This window comes from Acipenser ruthenus, chromosome 31 (genome assembly GCF_902713425.1).
Source record: "Acipenser ruthenus chromosome 31, fAciRut3.2 maternal haplotype, whole genome shotgun sequence".
In the NCBI taxonomy this organism is placed as follows: domain Eukaryota; kingdom Metazoa; phylum Chordata; class Actinopteri; order Acipenseriformes; family Acipenseridae; genus Acipenser; species Acipenser ruthenus.
In genome coordinates, this window is record NC_081219.1 from 14,071,258 (window position 1) to 14,092,091 (window position 20,834).

The 20,834-nt window shown below is 38.8% G+C and overlaps 1 protein-coding gene across 2 annotated transcripts in view; it reads right to left on the minus strand.

Moving 5' to 3' along the window:
• Nucleotides 1-1,673: 1,673 nt before the first annotated feature.
• The window catches only part of LOC131702895 (multivesicular body subunit 12B-like), a 44,739-nt gene continuing 25,578 nt past the window's right edge, over nucleotides 1,674-20,834 (minus strand). For both annotated transcript variants that reach the window (XM_059005342.1, XM_059005343.1), the window contains exons 8-10: nucleotides 13,151-13,206; nucleotides 11,579-11,638; nucleotides 1,674-5,274 (exon numbers count right to left, since the gene is read on the minus strand). In XM_059005342.1, the coding sequence (XP_058861325.1) occupies nucleotides 5,188-5,274; nucleotides 11,579-11,638; nucleotides 13,151-13,206 (203 nt within the window). In that variant the 3' untranslated portion in view covers nucleotides 1,674-5,187. The remainder of the gene's footprint in view (nucleotides 5,275-11,578; nucleotides 11,639-13,150; nucleotides 13,207-20,834) is intronic.

Consider the following 20,834-nt stretch of genomic DNA (forward strand, 5'->3'; position numbering starts at 1 on the left):
CAATAAAATATAATAAATCAAAACCAAAAGATAAAAGACTTTGAATTGTTTATAATGTGGCGTCTGTGAATTTTTACATCTTGCAACAAAGCATGTGGAAAAACCACGTGAAGGGGATACTAGCTGCGGTTCTTCTAATCGCATACAGCTCTGCCCATCTGGAGCCCTCTCTGTCTCTCTCAGGTCTGCCTTTCGTCCCCAGGACCCCTGGTTCAAAGAGAAGAAACCTTTGTTCTGCATCCTGGTCCCAGCTTCAAGCTACTTCTACCTCGTTTCCATAAGCATGGCTTGATCCGCGTTCCTCCAGAACCCCCATTGATAGTCTACCCGAGTTGAGTGAAAAGACTCCATGCAATGTGAGTTTGACACGGATGTTATCGGTTCTATCACAGCAAGCCTTGCAGCTAAGGTCTCATTCATTTTACAAAAAAAAAACAAAAAAAAACAACCCGAAAGGATGGATGCTGTTGCTGTGCTTTTTGATTTTTGATTACAAAAAAAAAAAAAAAAAAGCATCTGAGAATATTAAAGCATGTTGAAACCTGCTCACCCCAGATGTGGATTCAATGTTTAGGCCCACTCGTCACTTGATTGGTCAGCGCTGTGACTACTTCCACCCATCCTGTATTGGGAAAGGGTCAGAAAAAGATCTGGGGCAGCACAGATTGGCAGCCAATGCGGGTTGGCTAAATGACCATGGAAACGCAGTATCAGGGCCAGCAGAGTTTTCAGCCCAGGTCGAGTGGTGAATGTGGTGGGGTGGGGTATCTGTATGCGGAAATTATAGAGTCCTGCTAAGGGTCTAGATTTCATATCAAACAGTATTGTTATTGTTATAATTATTATTATTATTATTATTATTATTAAAGCCAAGTAAAACATCTGTCAGTTACAGAACCACATGCATACAAAACATTCAGCATTTGCATAGCTTTCTCTGCATATACTGTACTTTACAAACACTAGTTTGGCCATAGATGAAGGAGCTTTGACAAAGACCAGCTGAGTCTCTAGCTCCGCCATCTGTACAAGAGGTGGCTGTGGGAGAGACGTCTCCCAAGCTCAAGTGCTGATCGTTCCAGTCGAAGCTGGCCTTCACTTGTGTCTTGACCTTTGGTGTCTCATCTGTTTTAAGAGTTATGTTGCTTTGACAGTGAGTGGTTGTTTGCATCCGTTCCACACTCACACAAGGCCTACGTTTCTGTTACTGTAAAACTGTTAAGCAATAAGGCTTTCTGATGTCACGTCCAGAACTCGAAAAGAAAAATGAACGTTTCAAACTGATCTGTGCAACTCACAGACAATTTAACAACAGTTTGTTGTGCTTTAAAACAAAGCCCCCGTTGGGAGCAGTTCTGCTTTAAACCAGGCTTCCCATGAATATAGCCGTGACGGATGACTCCTAAACATAAACACAGCCACACTCTGGTGGGATTTGCTTTTCAACAAGGACACATTCAGTCCATTGGGATTCTCTGAGAAGACACAAGCTGACATGCAGTAAAAGTCTTGAACATGTTGCTGAAGAAACAAGAAAGAAGCGACCAGATGGTTATGTTTGAAGAGACAGTTCCCCCCCCACTCCTAATAAATTTGCACACTACAGACCTGTTACAGTTCATAAAGAAAAAACATATATTTTTGCACAGATCCAACAAAGATACAGAGAAACAAACAGTTAAAGAACATTTTATTCAAATTATATTAATACAGGCTAATAATCACACATTGAAATGTCCCTTTGTAAAATAAGGAAAAAAATAATAATTCTAAAATAAATACAAAAAAAAGTTACAATAACTACAGGTTTTATTCACAGAAAAGAGAAAAAAATCTTTGCTGAATTGCAAAAACCATTCAACCTAAATACTGAATTAGCAGATTTATATACAGTTAGTTAGTTAGCGGTTTTAAGAGAAATATGCAAACTGATTGATATTCTCATTTGTTCAACTCAAAATAGTTAGTGGTAGTGGTAGTAAAATATGGATTGAATCTGCTTGCACGAGTCTTGAAGAAGAAGAAAAGAAAGATACAAAACGAGTCACCTGCTGAGGTCTGGACCCGTCCCACCTGACAGAACAGCCTCTGCTTTTTGATTATGGGATGTACACACTGAACTGCAGCAACTAGATTAGGCAGAGTTATTTATAGTTTGATCACAAGCAGTGGCTTAGTAATGCATCTGTAAAGAAAAAAGGAGAGAAAAAAAACCAAAAATGTATAGCAGCCTTAATTTTAATTATTTCTCTGCCAGTCAGTTTACATTAATACTGGTGTTGGTGCAGTTTAACTGTGTCTATATATATATATATATATATATATATATATATATATATATATATATATATATATATATATGAATGAGAAAACCAAAATGTTTGCACATTGCTATTAACCAAGTTTGATTTCAACAGAAGTCGTATCGTTAATTTGTAAAAATCACTGGGTACTGGAGCTTGGCGTTGATGCCTTGCACCAGAGACTAATATAAAAAAGTTTTCATTTAGACTCTTGCCAGATTGGCAAACAATGGATTACAGGGTGCTAAAAAATAAATAAAATACAGCAGCCCATACAATGGAGGAGCAGCTGATCCAGTATTACAATGCATGCAGCTCTAAACACAGACACCACCTACCAATGGACAGACAATACTTTGCATGAGTCTTTCACAGTTCTACATAAAACAAAGGAAATGGGATTATCTACACACTAGACGAGGTGAAGTTTTACTTTTACTGTCTGCCTGGGTTGGCTCATATATTCCTGTGTTGTTACAGAGACAAACAAAATATACCTACGTTGAAAAAAAAAAAAAAGTGAAGTTAAAAACCACAGGAGTAAAACTACGGTCAGTGAGAATCGAGCAAAGAATCACTAGCACACTTGTTGTTTCAAAAACTGCAGTTGCAGCTGCTACCAGCTAAGACCTGAATTAAATTAAATGAATAACAGCAATAGCACCACTACAGAGCTACTCAATACCACTACAGCTCCGTCTGAGGCACAATCATTTAGATAGAATCCAGAACTCAGCAGAAAACGATGCCCTGCGTCCCATGAAGACAGATGCTTGGAGAACTTGTATGTGTGTTAGTTAGCACCAACATGGTTCTCCGGTACCCTGTGAGGAAGAATATCTAATAATCAGTATTTAATATGCAGCATATTCAATCGGCCGAGGTAACTCTGGTAAAACAACGGCAGTGTTTGTGTTAAATCAGGATCAAAATGGCTAAAGTGTCTAGTATTCTTTTCTTCTGGAGCCAGGAGGACAACAAGGTGAATCGAAACTTTAAAAACTTTTCACAGGTGTGCAAAACTAGCTATATACTTCTCACACTACTTCTGTTTAAAAAATAAAAAAAAGGGGCCACCTGTACCAAATATTTATGTGGCATGACTAAGATACAGTCAGAATCAGAGGGGCTGTTAAAATTCATATAGTATAAAATCCAAAAGGAAGCAGAACAATAAAGTTAAGATTCTATCAGAGAACCGCCTCGCCCCACCCCGCCCCCATCGCTCAACAAACAAACCAAAAACACTTGAGCAGTGCAAAGCAATTCAGTGCATTGTTACAACCTAATCGAATTTAAACGAGGTTATGATATCAACGTACAGGATTATGGCAAATACGATATCGGACTATGAAAAACACTACTAGTTATTTAATCTTTTAACACTGGGATAGATAAAAAGAAATGTTTTCTGACTGTGTATGTTCAAAATCAGAACACCGTTTTCACACAAACAGGGATTGCAAGCAGTAGACCTTGCCACTTTGAAGGAAGATTGTGTCAGTTTGATACCTGTGTAGCCCTGTTCCTACTTAAAACACTTCACACAAATAAAAATTAACTTTTGAGATTTGGAAGTGCTTAATCTTGTTAGCCAGTGTTGTTGTAAATCATTCACAGAATTGCATAGTATTTTGAGGCATTTCAAGTTTTCATATGAAGTCCACACCATGTCGCTATTAAAATCGCACACCAACTGTTTTATAATGCAATTATTTCCATTACTGGGTGCTACCTCCGTGATCAGATTCCCAAACGTCCCAACATTGATCATGATACCAATAGATAGTAGATCAAATCTCTATTCTTTATTACTGAAAAACTTTGTTCTTTTTAAATAAATAACAAAAGAATGGACATCTGATCTATTGGGAAAGTATTCATAAGAACCCTATTTGACAGGTAACAAGATTAAGCTCATCTAACCCCATAATAAAACTGGTCATGGATATCTATGCAGAGAGTCTCTTTTTTCTCCATCGTAAAAAAAAAAAAAAAAACACTGGATAAAAACCTGGAGCAATACTTTGCCCTGCATAGAACCCAAATTAACTGATTTAGCTGAAAAAAAAAAAAAAAAAAAAAAAATTGCAGATGGAATTATTGTGTTCCACATTTTCCAGTGGTCTGATTAACAGGTCTGATGACTGGCGCTGGGCTCTGTGATGTCATAGACACAGACAGGAGTTCCGGTACAGAGTGCAACGTGTTCTTTGATCTCACACACTGTGAATCCCATGGAGAGTTGGAGACTGTGAGCCAAGGTGACAATGGAAGCCCAGTGAGGATCTCATGTCTAAAGATGACGACCCTGGCTTCTCTGTAGTGGAGCAGCTCACTGAAGGCAGAGAGATGTGAGAGATGAGGAGAGTTTATTACTTCCAGTACGTGCCACGGACACCTCGTCCCCTGATCTTGGCTCTCTCCAGGGGTTGGGGTGGCTCAGCAGCACATGCTGGAATCTTCTCAAGACCACTCACAGTCAACTGGTAAGAGTTTTCTGTTGTCAGTTACATCGGCATTTCATCCGAAAAGACCAGCCAGTACATTAGCAGATTAGCGATGCGGAAATTCAAAAAAGGTTCTCTTTAAAAAAAGTAAGTGATAAACAAAGGGTTAACAGACATGGAGGGTGGGGGCTCTTATTTACACAGACAGACGAGTAAGTGAACTTGTGGTAAATTTTACATGAGGGTTTGGTTATAAAGACTCAAGACGGCTCCTGCTTTCAGTGGTGTATCGGTTAGTAGAGGGGTGTGAGATAGAGAGAGACAGAGGGAGGGAGGGAAGGTAGATTACTCCAGTAACACTGCTTCTGCAAGCCTGTTTTCAGTAGTATGGACCCTGCTCTCTTCAGAGTCATGCTTCCTTCTCTTTCCTCGCCTCAGGATTCTGGACTCAGTTGTCCTCTAGAAGGGCTCGGGGGAAGGCGGGCAGCGGCACTCTGTTCTGTTCGGAAGCTGTAGTCATACTGCAGGGAAAAAGAACAAACATCCATCAGGCTACTGCAGCAGAGAACAAAAAGTCCCAAGACCCAACGAGGTCACATTGTTATGGGTTTTTTTTTTGTTACTTTTATTTTTGGTTTTGTTTTTTACTTTTATTGAATTGCTGGTATGTGAAGAGAGACGAGATTAAAGTAATTTTTCAAAGATCTGTCTGTCGTCACAAAGATATTGCTTTTGGAAATGAATATGTACCTGTATACAGTGAAGCCTTTCTTTACAGAAAGCTGCAATCCTTAGAGGCACATTAAATTCTAAAGAGCTACTATTTTAAAAAAAGTACACGTTGTGTAGACAATAATAAAGGTTTCAGCTTATATAAATGCCCCATATATTTCCTCTTGGTTTATGCAAATGACTTGTCACTATACCCATCAGATGGGACAAGTCATTTTATATTGCAATCACAGTTAAAAGCCATCACATACTCAGCTTTCCAAATGGGATTAAATAGTTAAGACCATTTCTTTGAGAACACTGCTCCCTAGTGGTCAAATCCGGCATTGCTTTACCATTACACACACAATGCCAAACCTTGAGAAACACAAGAAAGCAACCTGGTATTTGATGCATTAAAACCCCAATTTAGTGGAAGAACAAGCTGTTCTAGTAAAATCCAAAACAGGAGACTTTTATTTTATAGATCAAATACAAAAAGGCACAAGTCTGCTTATTTCCTTTTAGGAGGCCAGCTTTTAAAAAGTTTCAGGTTCGGCTGTTTTGAGTCTAACTTTTTTTTATGATGTAGCAATAAGAAATGCTCATAAAGCATTTGGATTGTTTTCAGCTTTATTTTATGAAAATAAAACAGGGGCAATCTGGAGCGAAATAATCAACGCTATAACAAGCCTGAACAGCGCAAAACATAAAATGAATTGTTTCGTGCAGCAAGTAAATCCCCATTGCACGTGTCTGTCTGCTCAATGCAGAGAGACAGGGTGTGAGCAGCAAGCTCACCAACATGTGCTCTTTCAATTGTTCTTGAGTCGCATCCCTGCCCAGCCCCACAGTGCAGTCAGATTGTACTTCAATCCCTGTGTGTGCACATCATGCTAACTGGAAAATATTGTGGATCGTATGGAATGCACAATCAAAGTGACGGAATTCTGGCTGTTGTTCCGGGATGCACAACTGGTTAAAGATTTTAGCTAAAAGTTTTCCCTTATGCCTTACTCATTAGTGAGCAATGATCAAGATGATTAATCACGGATGAGAAATCAATGAATCACTGTTAAGACAAATCTTATCCTGTGTGCAAAAGTCATTAAAAGTTTTCTGTCTGTCTGTTTCGCAGACCTCAGCCTGCACTAACCCTGCGTTACCTTACCAAAGATATAACACTACATAAGAACATGAGAAAATGTGCGAACCAGGAGGCCAGTCGGCCCATCTAAGTGCATCCAGTTCCTAGTAGTGGACTGATCTCAGCACCTGGTGAAGCTGTGTCTTAAAAGGAACCCAATGATTCAGCAACACTTCAGTGATCCGTTAGAAGTGATTATAATAAACAACAGCAAAAAAAATAAAATAAAAATGGCAAAGTGTACAATAACTGTATTGCAACAGCGAAGCAGCCCCATGCAATTGGTGAGAGAGACATATAAAGGCATGTCAAAATACAGACAGACAGACAGGCATAGAAAGACAAAACGACAGGGATGTTATAAGTGATTATAAACAACAGCAAAATTAAAAAATAAAAAAAAAACAATGGCAAAAGTGTATAATAGTCTTATTATTTCTAATCATATTCTGTAGTTGTTAATAGCGTAACTAATGACATGTTTATAACAGATCCCTACACTATAGTGTTAGCAGCGATTGTGCCACATGACTAGGCAGCCCATTCCAGCCCCTCACCACTCTGTGTGTGAGTAAGTGTCCCCTTCCCTCTGTCCACTTCATCCCCAACGGTGTCCTCTGGTCCTGGTACTCCAAGATTAGTTTTTATCAGAGTGCATCAAACCAGCCATTCATGTTTAATAGCAGTATTTAGCGTTGCTTATAATGAGCCAATATGTCATGTGTAGGGAGTCTCTTATAAGACATAGCAGTTAGAGCACCTCAGCTTTGCTTCACAGTCCTTTCACCCGAACTGCATGAGATGGCATCTCCTGTAACAATAGGAGACAGCCTACACACAACGTATTAACTAACAATACAAGTGTCCGATCGTTCATACACCTGCAGTACACAACCCCAGCACTAGGTGATGCTGCAGGACCACACATTAGGGTCCCATCCCTCCAGATTGTGGCAGCTTTAAAATAGGCTAGTGCCATCAACACCCTTGCAGATCTTTCAAGTACAGTGCCTACCTATGTGGACATCTGCAGCTGTACAAACACGTGCCAGCGTGTGACGCTTACAGTAGTGATTTCAAGAGGGACCGCAGAACCACCTCGGAAAAAGTGAAATTCGAATGATAAATTGCAGTAAAGCAGGGTCTTATCAGGAAGGCCATGCATCACTGTCTGCCAGTTTGCAAGGCAATGACAGGACACCGAGATGTAAAGCGGCAGTATTAGAAGAATGAGAACTCCTTCATTTCCTGGCCCTGTTCTCAATCCTGACACGTACGTCTTCATTAATTGCCCCTCCAGCAGCCTGCCGTCACAGGCAGGCAGCTACTATCAGCGAGCAACAAGCCTCATTTTTCAACATACAAATACATAAAGATGTCAGTTCAAATCGTTTACTAATTAACGCTTAAAAAGACACACATTAGATATGCGTGGCTAGGAGCAATTATAATCCAGACGAGTCTCTCAACTCATTTGAGAATTGGGTGGAAAAAATAAAAATAAATAAAAACGGCTAATTGCTGGAACTGGCATTTAAAAATAAATAAATAAATAAATAAATAAATAATAATAATTATAAAAAACTGAAATCAAGAGTTAGCAAATATTGAAGTAAGATTTCATAAGACTGACTCGAGCATTCCAACAAACATGAACATTTAATTTTTTTATTTTTGTTGCATATTTAGATTTTGAATATTTTGTGTCCATATTTATTTGCTTTTAAAAACACTCAATGAAATTGTAATCTATTCATATCATATGTGGCACAGTTCCCTCTGCAATGAAAGCAATGAATTTATTGAACAATAGCGACCCTTACTGGAGAGAGAAGGAGCATGCATGTATTCCCTTCAGCCAGTCTTACTCCTTGTACACAGGTCTGCAGTGATGGAATTATATAAAGTCTAGGAAAGGTAACGGCACTCAAGACTGCAGACCAGTCATTCAAACCAAATTTTTATTCACGAATCAGCGCGGAACTCCACAGCCATACTAAACATGAATCCTGTTTCTGAATTTATAATGCATTCTTTTTGCAGTCTTTATCATTTCTGGGATAATTTCAGAAACAAAACTGATTATTTAGGACAATTATAATTATATTATAAATCAGGAGAATTCACTTAGCTAAAATGACGCAAAATACTATTTGGTGAATCCTTTTCTTTGAAGCAAAAAGTACACAAATCTATGTATGTAACATCTTCAAAACAATAAATCCTCAGGCCACATTATACTTTCTAAAATTTCTAAGAGATGCATGTCAGTCCATGTATGTAACAATGCTTGATCAATGCCTAAATAAAATCATTTTCAGCAGCGGTTGTAAAATTGTTACGCACTTTAGCATAACAAAGAAGAAGAAATCAGAGCTATCACTGGACTTGCAGGTAGCCAACCTCAAGCACCAAGTAATTATCAAATGAAGCTGTGGGACTTCATCCCAATCTGCATTCTGAGTTCATTAATCTACTCTGTCCGCCACTTCACTAAATCCAGCACATTACTGTACCTCACATTTACTTAATCATGTACAGCACATATATAATTAATGATACTCTGGGAGCTTTCCTAGTCCTCTTTATGTCCTGCTGCTAATCAGAGTCTGGGAAAATAAAGATACAATGTTAAGGTAAGGCTGCCTGGGGAGTCAATAGTGTGGTGCTGCCTCACAGTAGTTGAACTGGGGGGCTTTTATCCCTACCGTACCCTGCTGCCCCCACCTCCCCTCCCTTCCCTTCCCTTCCCCTCCCCTCCCCTCCAGAGTGAGGGAAATCTCACATTTTGTGACAATATGATCCACCAATGTGTGACGAGAATTAATTATATCAGATCCATTGCATTGTTGGGTTTTTAACTTCCATCCGTTTCATCGGTGTGGGATGATGAAACTAATTCCCTTCTGGCTCCGTCGGGAGCACAGCATTCCGGTAAGCACCTGGAGAACCTGACTTTCTAGGATTTGCAATAGGCGTTGCCAACACCAGTGCAGGTGGCTGGTATTCTGCACTGTTGTGTGGTTTTACAGTCTTTTTTGGGGAGTCTCAGCAACAAGCAATGGGTACATGGTCGTTTTTTTGCAATTTTTGCAACACGTTCACTTTTAATTAGGCGGAACAGCTATGCTATACAGTACCAACTGTATTACGACTTGTTTGGGAAATGTGTTTCCTCTTCTGGCTCTTTCTAATCTTTCAACAAAAGGGACAGTGCGCTCTTAAAACGTGAAAACGCAAACCTGAAGGGAATACGGAGCACTGAAACGATTTTTCCAATTTAAGGTTTGAGACAAATGTCCCTCTCATAGGAATGCTATCTGCAAACATCTGACATACATATTCAGTGCATAAAAATAAGCTTAAAAAGAGCAGCGTTTCTGTTGTAAGGAAAAGAAAAAGAAAGAAAAAAACCCTGCAATAACCCCAAGAGACGTGCTGATGTATTGAAAAGACAAAAAAGGACTAAAAAAACCGTATAGCAAACACTACAGTAACCCATCAATCCCGAACAGCAAGTTCTGTCTGAAAGCTAAAATCAATACATACCGTTTTTTTTGTATGGTTTTCAAGTTGCACCTTCTCAATATGCATGCTCACAATCTCGTACCCTTTATACTTGAACATATACTGTTTGCCGTGTGCAAATATAAACATTCAACACTCTTGTCGTACACTTTAAGACAGTTCTTTCTCTTAACGGTGTCACTGCATAATACTTGTGCAAACTATACTTAAGAAAGGAGGAAGTATTCACCACGGAAACACAATTAAAGGCTATCCTGTGAATATGGTCTGTGGACTTTTATATTGTATTAAGCTGTTGCATGCACAAACTGAATGCAGGACAGGTAGGCATCTCTTAATATACTACTGCAGTACAATCTCATGGAAATTGATTAAGAAACTTGCTCTGAATCTTCCACTTGCAGCAGGTATATTATGGTGGGTTAGCAAACACCCGTTTGGTTTCCAGGCACCATCAACAGAGTGTAATGTCACACAGTTGAACTTTGGGTAAAATGTAATTGGGCATTAGGAATGACACATGCAAAACATGTGAAGACAGGCTTCTGCAATCAGCTTGAACTATCAAAAGCCAGCAACTACTGTAACTTTTTGTTTCATGTTTCTTTATAAGAGAACGGATCTTCTTGGAGTCGACACGGTTTGCTCAGAGGCGTTCTGTGGGCTTGAAGGCCCCGCCCCCATGCAGCTGCTGCCTGTGCCTCTTCAATTCACTCCCTAGGAGCTCTTCAGTGTAATTGTTTGTTCAGTAATTAATGCTTGAACTTCCAGGCTGCATTTAGAGGGGACCTCAAGTCTGAATAAGCCGATCCAGCCAGAGTAACAATTATTATCCTGGTAATCTGGGGGCTAAACTCCTAATTGGGGAGCTCGTTTTATCCCCCCCACCCCCGGGTGACAGAACAGAGTTGTCATGACGACAGTATCACTGTTCTCTGTAACTAGATTTTAAGGATCAGTTGTTTTGAGCACAAGCAATCCCGCCCACCACATTTCATGTATTCATGTACTTCAAGTAATTCAATATATCAGCTTCAATTTTTTTTTAAATGTTCAACTTCCAAAAATAAATAAAGGAAGCAGGAACCTTATTAAAAAGTTGCCTACAGTGAAAGCAAACTGCAATTTGGGAAGAAAAAAAAAAAAACTGTATGAGATTTATAAAAGGCAAATTTGAATAGATCTGTGGTTTATTATTGGGTAAGTAGTGAGAAGTTTGGAAATAAAAAAAAAATAAAAAATAAAAAATCAACCTGTCTCGTTAAAAAGCAACGCTAAGTTCTGAGAGTGCATTAGAGTGCGTCTTTAATTCAAATGGAGACTCGGTCAAGCAGAGGCACTTCTCTCAACAAGACTGCTAGAAATGTAATTCCACAAATCCCTGCTTTGCATTCTAGCACAATGGCATCAGCGCCGCAGAGCGTTACAGTGTTACTCACTTCTTCTTCTATTTCTGCCAGGGACTTGATCGTAATGCCCATTAAATCAACTTGCTGCATCTGAAATCAAAAGGAAAAAGCACAGGAGTTAAGACGCATGACTAAGAAAGCATGCCTGAAATGTTTCATCCTGTTTCTGTGTCAACATACAGAGGTTACCGCGATGGCTGCAGACACTCAAGTGGACTGCATCATCAACCAGACCGCAGCCAGCTCACTAATGCTTATTATCATTACAGAATCGGCAGAATCATGTGGGGGCAATATTCAGCAAGAGATGAGACACAGGCTCAGATTCTCAAACACACAGCCACGGAGAAAAGGAGTACAGCGTTTTAATCAATGCTTCTTTCTCTGCCAATTATGCTTGGAAGGGTTTCACTAAAGGGGTTGCTTGCACTACCAGATTGAAATAAAACAAGCCAGGCTAAAATTAAGAGGCGCATTGCTAAAAGGTTAAGGCAGATGTTTGACATTTAGGTACATGAATGCAATCTGAAACAAAAACAGGCAATGATTTACAAGGTTATACATGTATTAATGATGCATTTTTGTCTAAATGACTAATCAACAAACCTTTTTTTTTTAGGGGAGGGATTTCATTAATACTTAATGCTATACAAGAATTTGATTTTATTTGTTTCTCAGGTTTCAAACAACTGAAATGGCCAGCTGTTCTATGGCTCGGATTTTACTACCTCTCCTCTCAAAGCTTTCCAGCCTGGGATCTGGAAACAGGAGAGCCAGAGACAGGCTGTAGAAAAGCCAGCGACACAGAGAACAGGGCTGCAAAACCAGGTCAGATCAGCACAGGAAATAAAACCCAATGGCCCTCATAATAAAAAGACGCAGGAGGCTCTGTGTAAGTGCAAAACTGGCTGATGGAAATGAAGAAGTTAAAACTGTCACATCATCAGTTTTATAAATACTGTGTGTGCGGGTGTGTGCGTGTGTATATACATTCTTTCATCCTAGAATGTGAACTTATAATAGAACGTGTCATTTACACACACACACATACACACTCACACACACACACACACAGAGCAATAATTTTGAGTGGTTCTGGGTTCTGCTGCTCCAACAGCGAATGATCATTTTCTTCTGAATCTGCCTTTACCTGGCTTTGTGCTTCTCTGGGGATCCTAAGTACCTGTACTGACCCACCTTCCTCATTCCATTCCGGATTTAGAGAACATTCTAACATTGCGCAATACTGGAGCAGCAGAACCCGGAACCACTCAGATTGATTGCCAACATCATGAAATAGTGAGGCCAATTTAAAATACAAAAGTCCCAAATAGGGTGGAGATTATTACTGTACTCATTCATGGCTCCTGTCTGCTGCTACTATACTGCAAAGCACTACTGTCTTTACAGCTCAGTAAGTAGATAAAAACAGACAGACTAAGCAATAAAACTACTACAGTTAATGCAGAGCCCAGCGGATACGGATCAACGTCCCTCTTTTACTGTATGTATCCACTGTGTTGGCATTGTGCTCACCGCTGAACAGATTTTGCTTCAACGAGTTTCTATGCATCACCAAAAATTAAAAGTTGTATAACTTACGTCGTTGGATGCACAAGCAAATTTCTCAGAAATCATGAAAGGCACACCATCCATTGCTGAAAGACAGAAATGAAATAAACAGGTACACTTACACAAATGCAGAAGATTAACTTTCACAATGTAACAGATGTATAGAATATAACCAGGCATGTTATTTTCATGTAGACTACATGTGTAATGTAACAATAACTTGTATTTCACTGTATAGAAGATCTTTACTAGTCAGTAAAATACATAATTCAATGAATAATACATTTCGCTAGATAAAAATGTTATTTTGCATAAAATAAGCCAAGTCTACAGAGACAAGGAGATGATAGCGGATAGAGGATGTGCCAAGAGCTCTGTAGTATAATTAGCATTCTCCCAAACAAACGAGCTTCAACAGAGCTGTAATTAAGCTGGCCTGTAATTAAGTATATGCCCTTTATCATAATGATCATGGTTAAAAATGGTGCGATGTGGGGAAGTGAGTTATTAATGCAGTAACCCCACACTGACGCGTCGAGACTGTCAGGCCTGAACAAAGCTCTTTGTTTATAAAATACATTAAAAAATGAAATTGTTGATCGGAAAACAATTAGTTCATTCACGTCCTCTTGATCACTGGGCTCCAGTCACGAGGTGGGGCTTTGAAATACTTTCAAAGTTTAAACAAACACAGAATTAACCTCCAAACTGTCTGACCACAGCGGGACTACAACGCTCAGGATTTAAGGACTAGTATCTAGTAATAGAACTATAAGGAGCTATCCTCCTGAAGTTTATACTATCTTGGACATTCCTGTACACACATATATACATACATCACAATGGATTGTTTCCTAACTGTAAGCTTGCCCTTATGAAACTACAACGTGTTGCAAGCCTTCCCCCTGGGACGCCTTTGTAAGCAAGCTGCTTGGCTTTTCCGGTGAGTAAATTTGTATAAAATAAAACATATAAATAAAACACATACACCAAGAAAGTGAAATGGTTTAATTGTACTGATTATGGGGACTACTGTAAGTCTCTCCTCTCCAGTTGACCCCCTAAGCCAGGGTGACTGAGATTCTGAAACTTGATGATGCATTTCTCCCCTTGGCTAAAAAAACCCATGCCAAGAGACAGCATGACCTTGTAACTGAAGCACAGAGAGTGTGATCATAACCTAAAAAAAAAATTAAATAGTCGTAAATAGTGTTCGTAAATAGTACTGTATCACACAAACAAGGATGAGAAGTTCACTCACTCCGCTGTCTCTCTGTTAGAATTCTGGGGTCTGCAGTCCAAGGGTTAGAATCACTGAAGGAAAACCAATGTGGCTGCAGTTTGTACAGTATGTTAAAACTATACAAGCATATTTTACCACCGCTACAACACTTTCATCCATAAAAAAAAAAGGGGGGACAGTAGGACCTTACACCGGGACACTGTCTGCAAAAATAGCAGCAAAACCAGTTTCCGGCTAGTCCCAGTGTTAAGTCAGATCAAGCTCTTGCTCGAGGTACAGATGAAACAGAAACCTTTCAACAGAGTGCGTCCTGTACTAAAATTCAGTTTTTCAGACCGAACGAGGGGCAGGGGAATTGTGGAGATAATTAATAATCCACATACCCAAGTAGCTGTTTGTCACGGCACGTTAATGACTTGATAGAAACCTATGAACTAAAAAGAAAGACAGAAGCCCAGTGTTTTTATTTATTTATTTATTTTTTTTAATCGTCACTTAATTTAAAAAATGATCCTGTGCGAAATGATCTAGTCGTGAGTGATGGAAGTATAAAGAACAGAGTCAGCAAAGCCCCTTTTGGATCATTGCTTTATTAATGGTAACGTCAGGGAAATGAAAAATGCTAACATTGTCATATTTAGCTCCTGGGTATAGACGAATGGCTGTTTCAGGACTCCGAGGGCTTTGCTTCCACACTGCGGTGAGCACTAATCCCTCACACCTCTATTGTTGGATGCTCTGCGATGTAGGAGTTTACACACCTACAGGTCCCTGGGAAATGCGTCGGCTTTCACAAATCTAGTTTGCACCAGTCTAGGAAAATAAAGGGATTGAGCCCCCTTCCCCTCCCCTCACACACTATTTCATGTGTTTGCATACAATAGAAAATAAATCATTGATGCAAAAAAAAAAAAAAATCCATTAGTCCCTTTTACCAACCTTACACTGCGCACTGGGTTAAGAGTCAATTTAGGCCTAGTTACAGCATTGACATAAATTAGTAGCCAACACACAATACTCTATCTTTTGGTTTAGGATTATATAACACATTTCTTTCTTTATTTAGTTTTTTGCTTCTAGGATTTTAAAATATAGAAATACTAAATAAAAAAAGAAACTGAATAAATTCAGCTAATAAAGAAACTTAATTTATTCAAAGACAAAATATTTCCACTTTTAGTCTGTGAATTTATTACATTTCTTTTAGCATTTCTAAATTCACCACGAGAGTGTTTTATACAGTAGTGATGGATGAACTATTAAAATGTGCTTAACATGTGCTTTATAGAAATAAACAAACAAATAAAAACACATTTCAAATTTAACAAAATCCTCTGCAGCATTCTGGCAATTTCAGCATCTTCTTAAACACCATAACTGTGAGAATTACTTTATATTTGGTGTTAATACATGGCTTACAACAATAAAATGAGCTTCAAAATCGCACCATTGGGAAGTCTACGGTCATTAGAGCATGTGGGGTCTAGACAAGAGATAAATGACAAGTCCCCTATTAATGGAAGTTAACGTGACCCAAAAACAGCAGGCTGACACACTGTGTATTACCGACGACAAAAACAAAAGGCTTTACACTTCAGGTTTTGGATTTAAGCAGATACTGTATCTTTAGCAAGCAGGGCATTGCAAAAGAAATCGCATTAGTGTTTTGCACCATCTAAATGCAAGCAGAACTCTTGTAGTAAATGCTTCCCAAACCAGACTTTCTACAGATCCATATAATAACGGTTCTGTGTCTGAAAGGGAACATGGGTTGTAGTGGTACTTTTTAATAGCATTATTGAAAAGCTTGATGTTAGTTAGTTTTATCTACAGGGACACACTTAAAGAACACAATATTGCTAAGGAATGCTGATACGATAGAAGCTACTCTGCAGGTTTGTATATAGAAGACTGTGTGAAGTGCCTGCACATGGTCACCCTGGACACAGTAACTTTCCTCTTTCAGAATAAAAAGGCAAACAAAGGCAGAGTAATATCTATAGTAGAGTCGTTTCAGGCAATCAGAAGCTATGCCATAGTAGTAAAAAGAAATTGAGATAAAAGGACGAAAAGCTCTCTACAAGATGGAAATTTTGCCAAGAACCGACAGCTAAAAATGAAATATTCATTGGCAGTCATTTCACCTTCAAAAGGAACTACAATAGGACATATTTAGAGAAATTAACTTGTCTATTGTCCACGTTCTCATACACCCCCCCCCACTCCCCTCCGTCTGTATCGAATCCTGTGACAAGTTCATTTCCGGGGAAAAAAACAAAGTGTATTTCTGCAAAACATACCCTATGGTACTGTAGTTTCATTAAAAAATGAATTCTGCCACACTAAATATTTCATTTGCGGCCGTCACTTGCAGGCAAAATTCCCCATCTTACAGACGAGAATTCTTTATCCTTTTTTTTTATTTTTTATTACATATCTGATAAAGACTTATTTCAAGTTTATTTTTACTACTACTACTACTACTACTACTACTACTACTACTACTACTACTACTACAGTGTGTAAGTTGCTGTGTAAAATTCTGGGTAGCCCTAAGGGGATTAAGTGGAGGTGAAGGGATGGGGGGGGCACACATAAAGAATGATAGTCAAGGGGGGGGGGGGGGGGGGGGGGGAGGATCTGTCTCTGCTCCCGAACCCAATAGGCTGCTGTGACATGACAAATAGGCTCCGGTCTGACAGCGTCTCCAAGACATATTGTAGTTTATTTTGTCGTTGGGGTTTGCCATCTGTGCCATTGCAATAGAGGCTGTCTTTGCAGGCTGCTTGGAGAGTGGTAGAGGAAGGCGATGGGTCCCTGAATAGTTGCACTGCCACAGCTAGTCATTATTCAAATTGCCTAATGAGAGAGAATACAAATGCCCCCCCCGGCCCCCAGCCCCTACCCTGACAGGAAGGATTTTGGAGGTGTTGCAGCTTGTGACCCGTGCTATGAGCACAGATGATAGTGAACTGCTATTTTCAGATTATTCTATTGACTCCCGCGCCCAGAGCAGTAATGATATGGTGCCACCGACATGAAGGTTTTTTTTTCATGAGGTAATAAGGCACAAGCAGTCAGCTCTATAGCATGTAATCTTGTCCCGAAGCACAAAAGAATAATATAATTACAGCACTCTCCCCTGTCTTTTTTATTTTTTATTCATGGTATTATCAATGTGGCCTTTTTTTTTTGACGAAAGGGTAATTTAAGAAAGAAAGATCCTGTCGACATAAATCAATTTTATCGGCATCATTTACATAAATGACTATCAAATAATTCATCCTCTCCAGCTAAAAAGATACATATTTCAAGACTTCCAAGAGACATGGTTAATGAGCATTTATATGTCATTTTAAAATGTGTAAAGTTTGTTTTGTTTTTGTACTATATGTACAACAGAACACAACAGCCTGTGCAAATAATGCAGAGTAGAACGCCAAATAGAATCTACATGCTATTTTTTTTTTTTATTAGTTTGTTAATAAAAAGCAAGACATTAAAATATATTTAAAAAATACAGCAATACAATTTAGTTATGATATTGTATAACCAGGATGGGAACCCGTTCAGGTCTACATCTCATTTCCAGGTGATCCTGAATACAACTGCTTGACTTGATGGCATAAGAGGCAGCAATTGGGATTTTTGCATAGCACACAGTGCCTCCCAGTGGCTAAATGTATCAACTGCCATTTCTTCACATATTCTGTATGACTATGTGGTCAATATACAGTGAAAGACAGTTAGTTAAATGTCTGTACAAAACCAACTACATATATAATTATGCTAATTACATATAAACTAATCACATATAAACTTCAATTGAAAAAGGTCCTATCTCTAATCAGTGAATAGTAACTAAGACATTAGCACTATTGGCTTTAATAAATCCTACTACTGGAAATTTTTTCATCCATCACTTAAAACTTAAAAAGACAAGATATATACTGTAGCAGTACTACTAAAACAGAAACTTGGCAATACATTTAAAGAAAAGTTTTGACATAAAGCTTTTTATGTTTTTTCTCAACAGCTTTTTGGTGAAAGCAGTGAGCGTTTCCCCAATGCACAGCCTTTCCAATGTCAAGGGTGCAGACATGGAAACTGGAAATAAATCGAAGGGAAAGGACAACTAAACAACAGTGATTTAATATATATATATATATATATATATATATATATATATATATATATATATATATATATATATATATATAATAATAATAATAATAATAATAATATTATACGGCTGGCTTTGAAAGAGTCCCAGAAAAGATTCTACATAAAGCAGCAGTCGTGTTTCTGTTTGCTGGTGTTATTAAGTTTTCTGTGTTCACGGTACCAGTGAATGTAAACTGGCACCTCACATGGTGACTAATGAGGTCTGCCAAAGCAGGAACAGAAGGGCTGACAGCCAGCGAGGCCTCCCTGGCAGTCTCCAACCTCGGCTTTTAACTCATTCATCATCCGCTAAACCAATCCACCAATTCCGCACCGCCATTTGTCATTAATTATGCTAATCCGCATACCATTACTCTCCGATGACACCGTTATAAGTTATTAGCTAGTTATGGCTTTTCAAACGCACAACGTACTGAGTGTTCAAGTGCTGCGTAGGCCCTCGGACTTCAGGGACAGGTCTTCCAATTATCAGGAGAAGAAGTCCACTGTTTATCGCCTCTCTAACAAACCAATTTGGCAATTATATAAGACAAAATAATAAATAAATAAAAAAAGGCAGCCTCCCCCCACAAACTCTTGGTGACTAAAACCGAAGCTTACAAGCATTATGAAGTCAACTGAGAAAGAAAGAAAAAAAACATTCTGTTAATTGCATAACAAAAAGCTCATTAACCATGCAAGGGGTGGGGGGTCCTATTCTCCCGTGTCGCAATCCATTCGTATAAATCATTCTCAACTCTTCTCTCTTCTTGGTTTCGGTTGTGCTTAGATGCCTTGCATTGATTAGCGTGTCGCTTGCATCTCGCGCTGCACTGTTCCGCTGCTGTGTTTTGTTGAAGATGCATGAGTCGAGAGGTGTCATAACTAACGGGAGTGAAAATGCACTTGTGAAACAGAGTGGCACGGCACACAGGGACTTCGTGCAACAGGCAGGCAATGCTGGGTCTGTTTGGAAATTCACAATGTCTATTACCCTATGGGGTGATCTCATATACTTCAGTGGCAGGTGGCTCCAGAAGCAAAAGCCCAGAAGGGATTTTTCAGTAGATTAAAGATTCTGTGACAAATGAATGGATTTTATTTCCAGTATTCAACCATCCAGTCATGAAATCTTTATCACACCACTGGCACGCCACATTCTTACAAGAGCACATAGATGTACCCAGCTCTAAAGTGCATACATAAAACACTTTGCATTCTCCTACTAAAACACCACTGTGCTAGCTTATACTATGGGAACAGTACTATATTCATTTTCTAGTATTACAAATTATAGTATTTTTTTCATATTGCTGTAAACCTTTTATTACTGTGAATCCCAGACAATGGGACTGACAATATAGCTACAGGTATTCATAGAATATGTTGAAATTATACTTAATTGCAAGTTAATTATCTTGACTTGTGGTCTCCAATACATCAAGTCAGCTTAAAAACAAATCTACCATACATTGATGAGCAATTACAATCCCATTATTAAAATCTGCGACAGTAGGACAGACAGGTTTCATCACAACTGGACAAATGGTCTGTGTTCCAGCCCTGTTCTAAACTGTTTAATTGAACCAATTAAACCTCCCTCCAGACCCTGAGAGTAGTTAATGATCTCATTGTACCTGTTCAACGTGGAGTGGAATGGCCCTCCCTCCGGGACAGTGACTGGACATCCCTACTCTAAAGTGCGACATGTGTGCGGTTGTATTGACATTGGGATGTATCCCCATCGAGGGATAATGCTCTCGTTGCATAGCGGTTTGAGTCACTCTAGGTTTTCTTATAAGCTGAAAACACCGCCTTGGCTAACACAGAAAAGCATCACTAATTAAGCTCAAAGTGAAACAACAAGCAGGCATTCATGATTACACTGCTATGCATGTTGCCCCCAAATGCCCTCTTATAAAATTACTTCCATTTACAGATTCTTGTCATTGTATTTATTAGGATCTCATTAATAGCAAACTTAACAAGTGAATGGACCCATTAAATGATCTTTAAGGAATATTTGAGCATAAATCTCTTTAAACTATATTTAATGACTAGGCTTCTGAAACATACACAATTCCAATTAGATATTAAGCTGATTACTTTTTTTTTTCCCCTCTCTCTCTCTCTCTTGGATAAAATGATAAAATTCTGTCAGGGCTCATCTACAGAGTGAGTCCTGTCTTGTTGCTGATAAAAAATGAAAACAAGAAAATGATCCCTAAGTAGTTGGCAAATTAAATACAGTATTAAGACATCTGTCATCCGCCAGCACACAAAACTACACATTTTAACCATTTCACT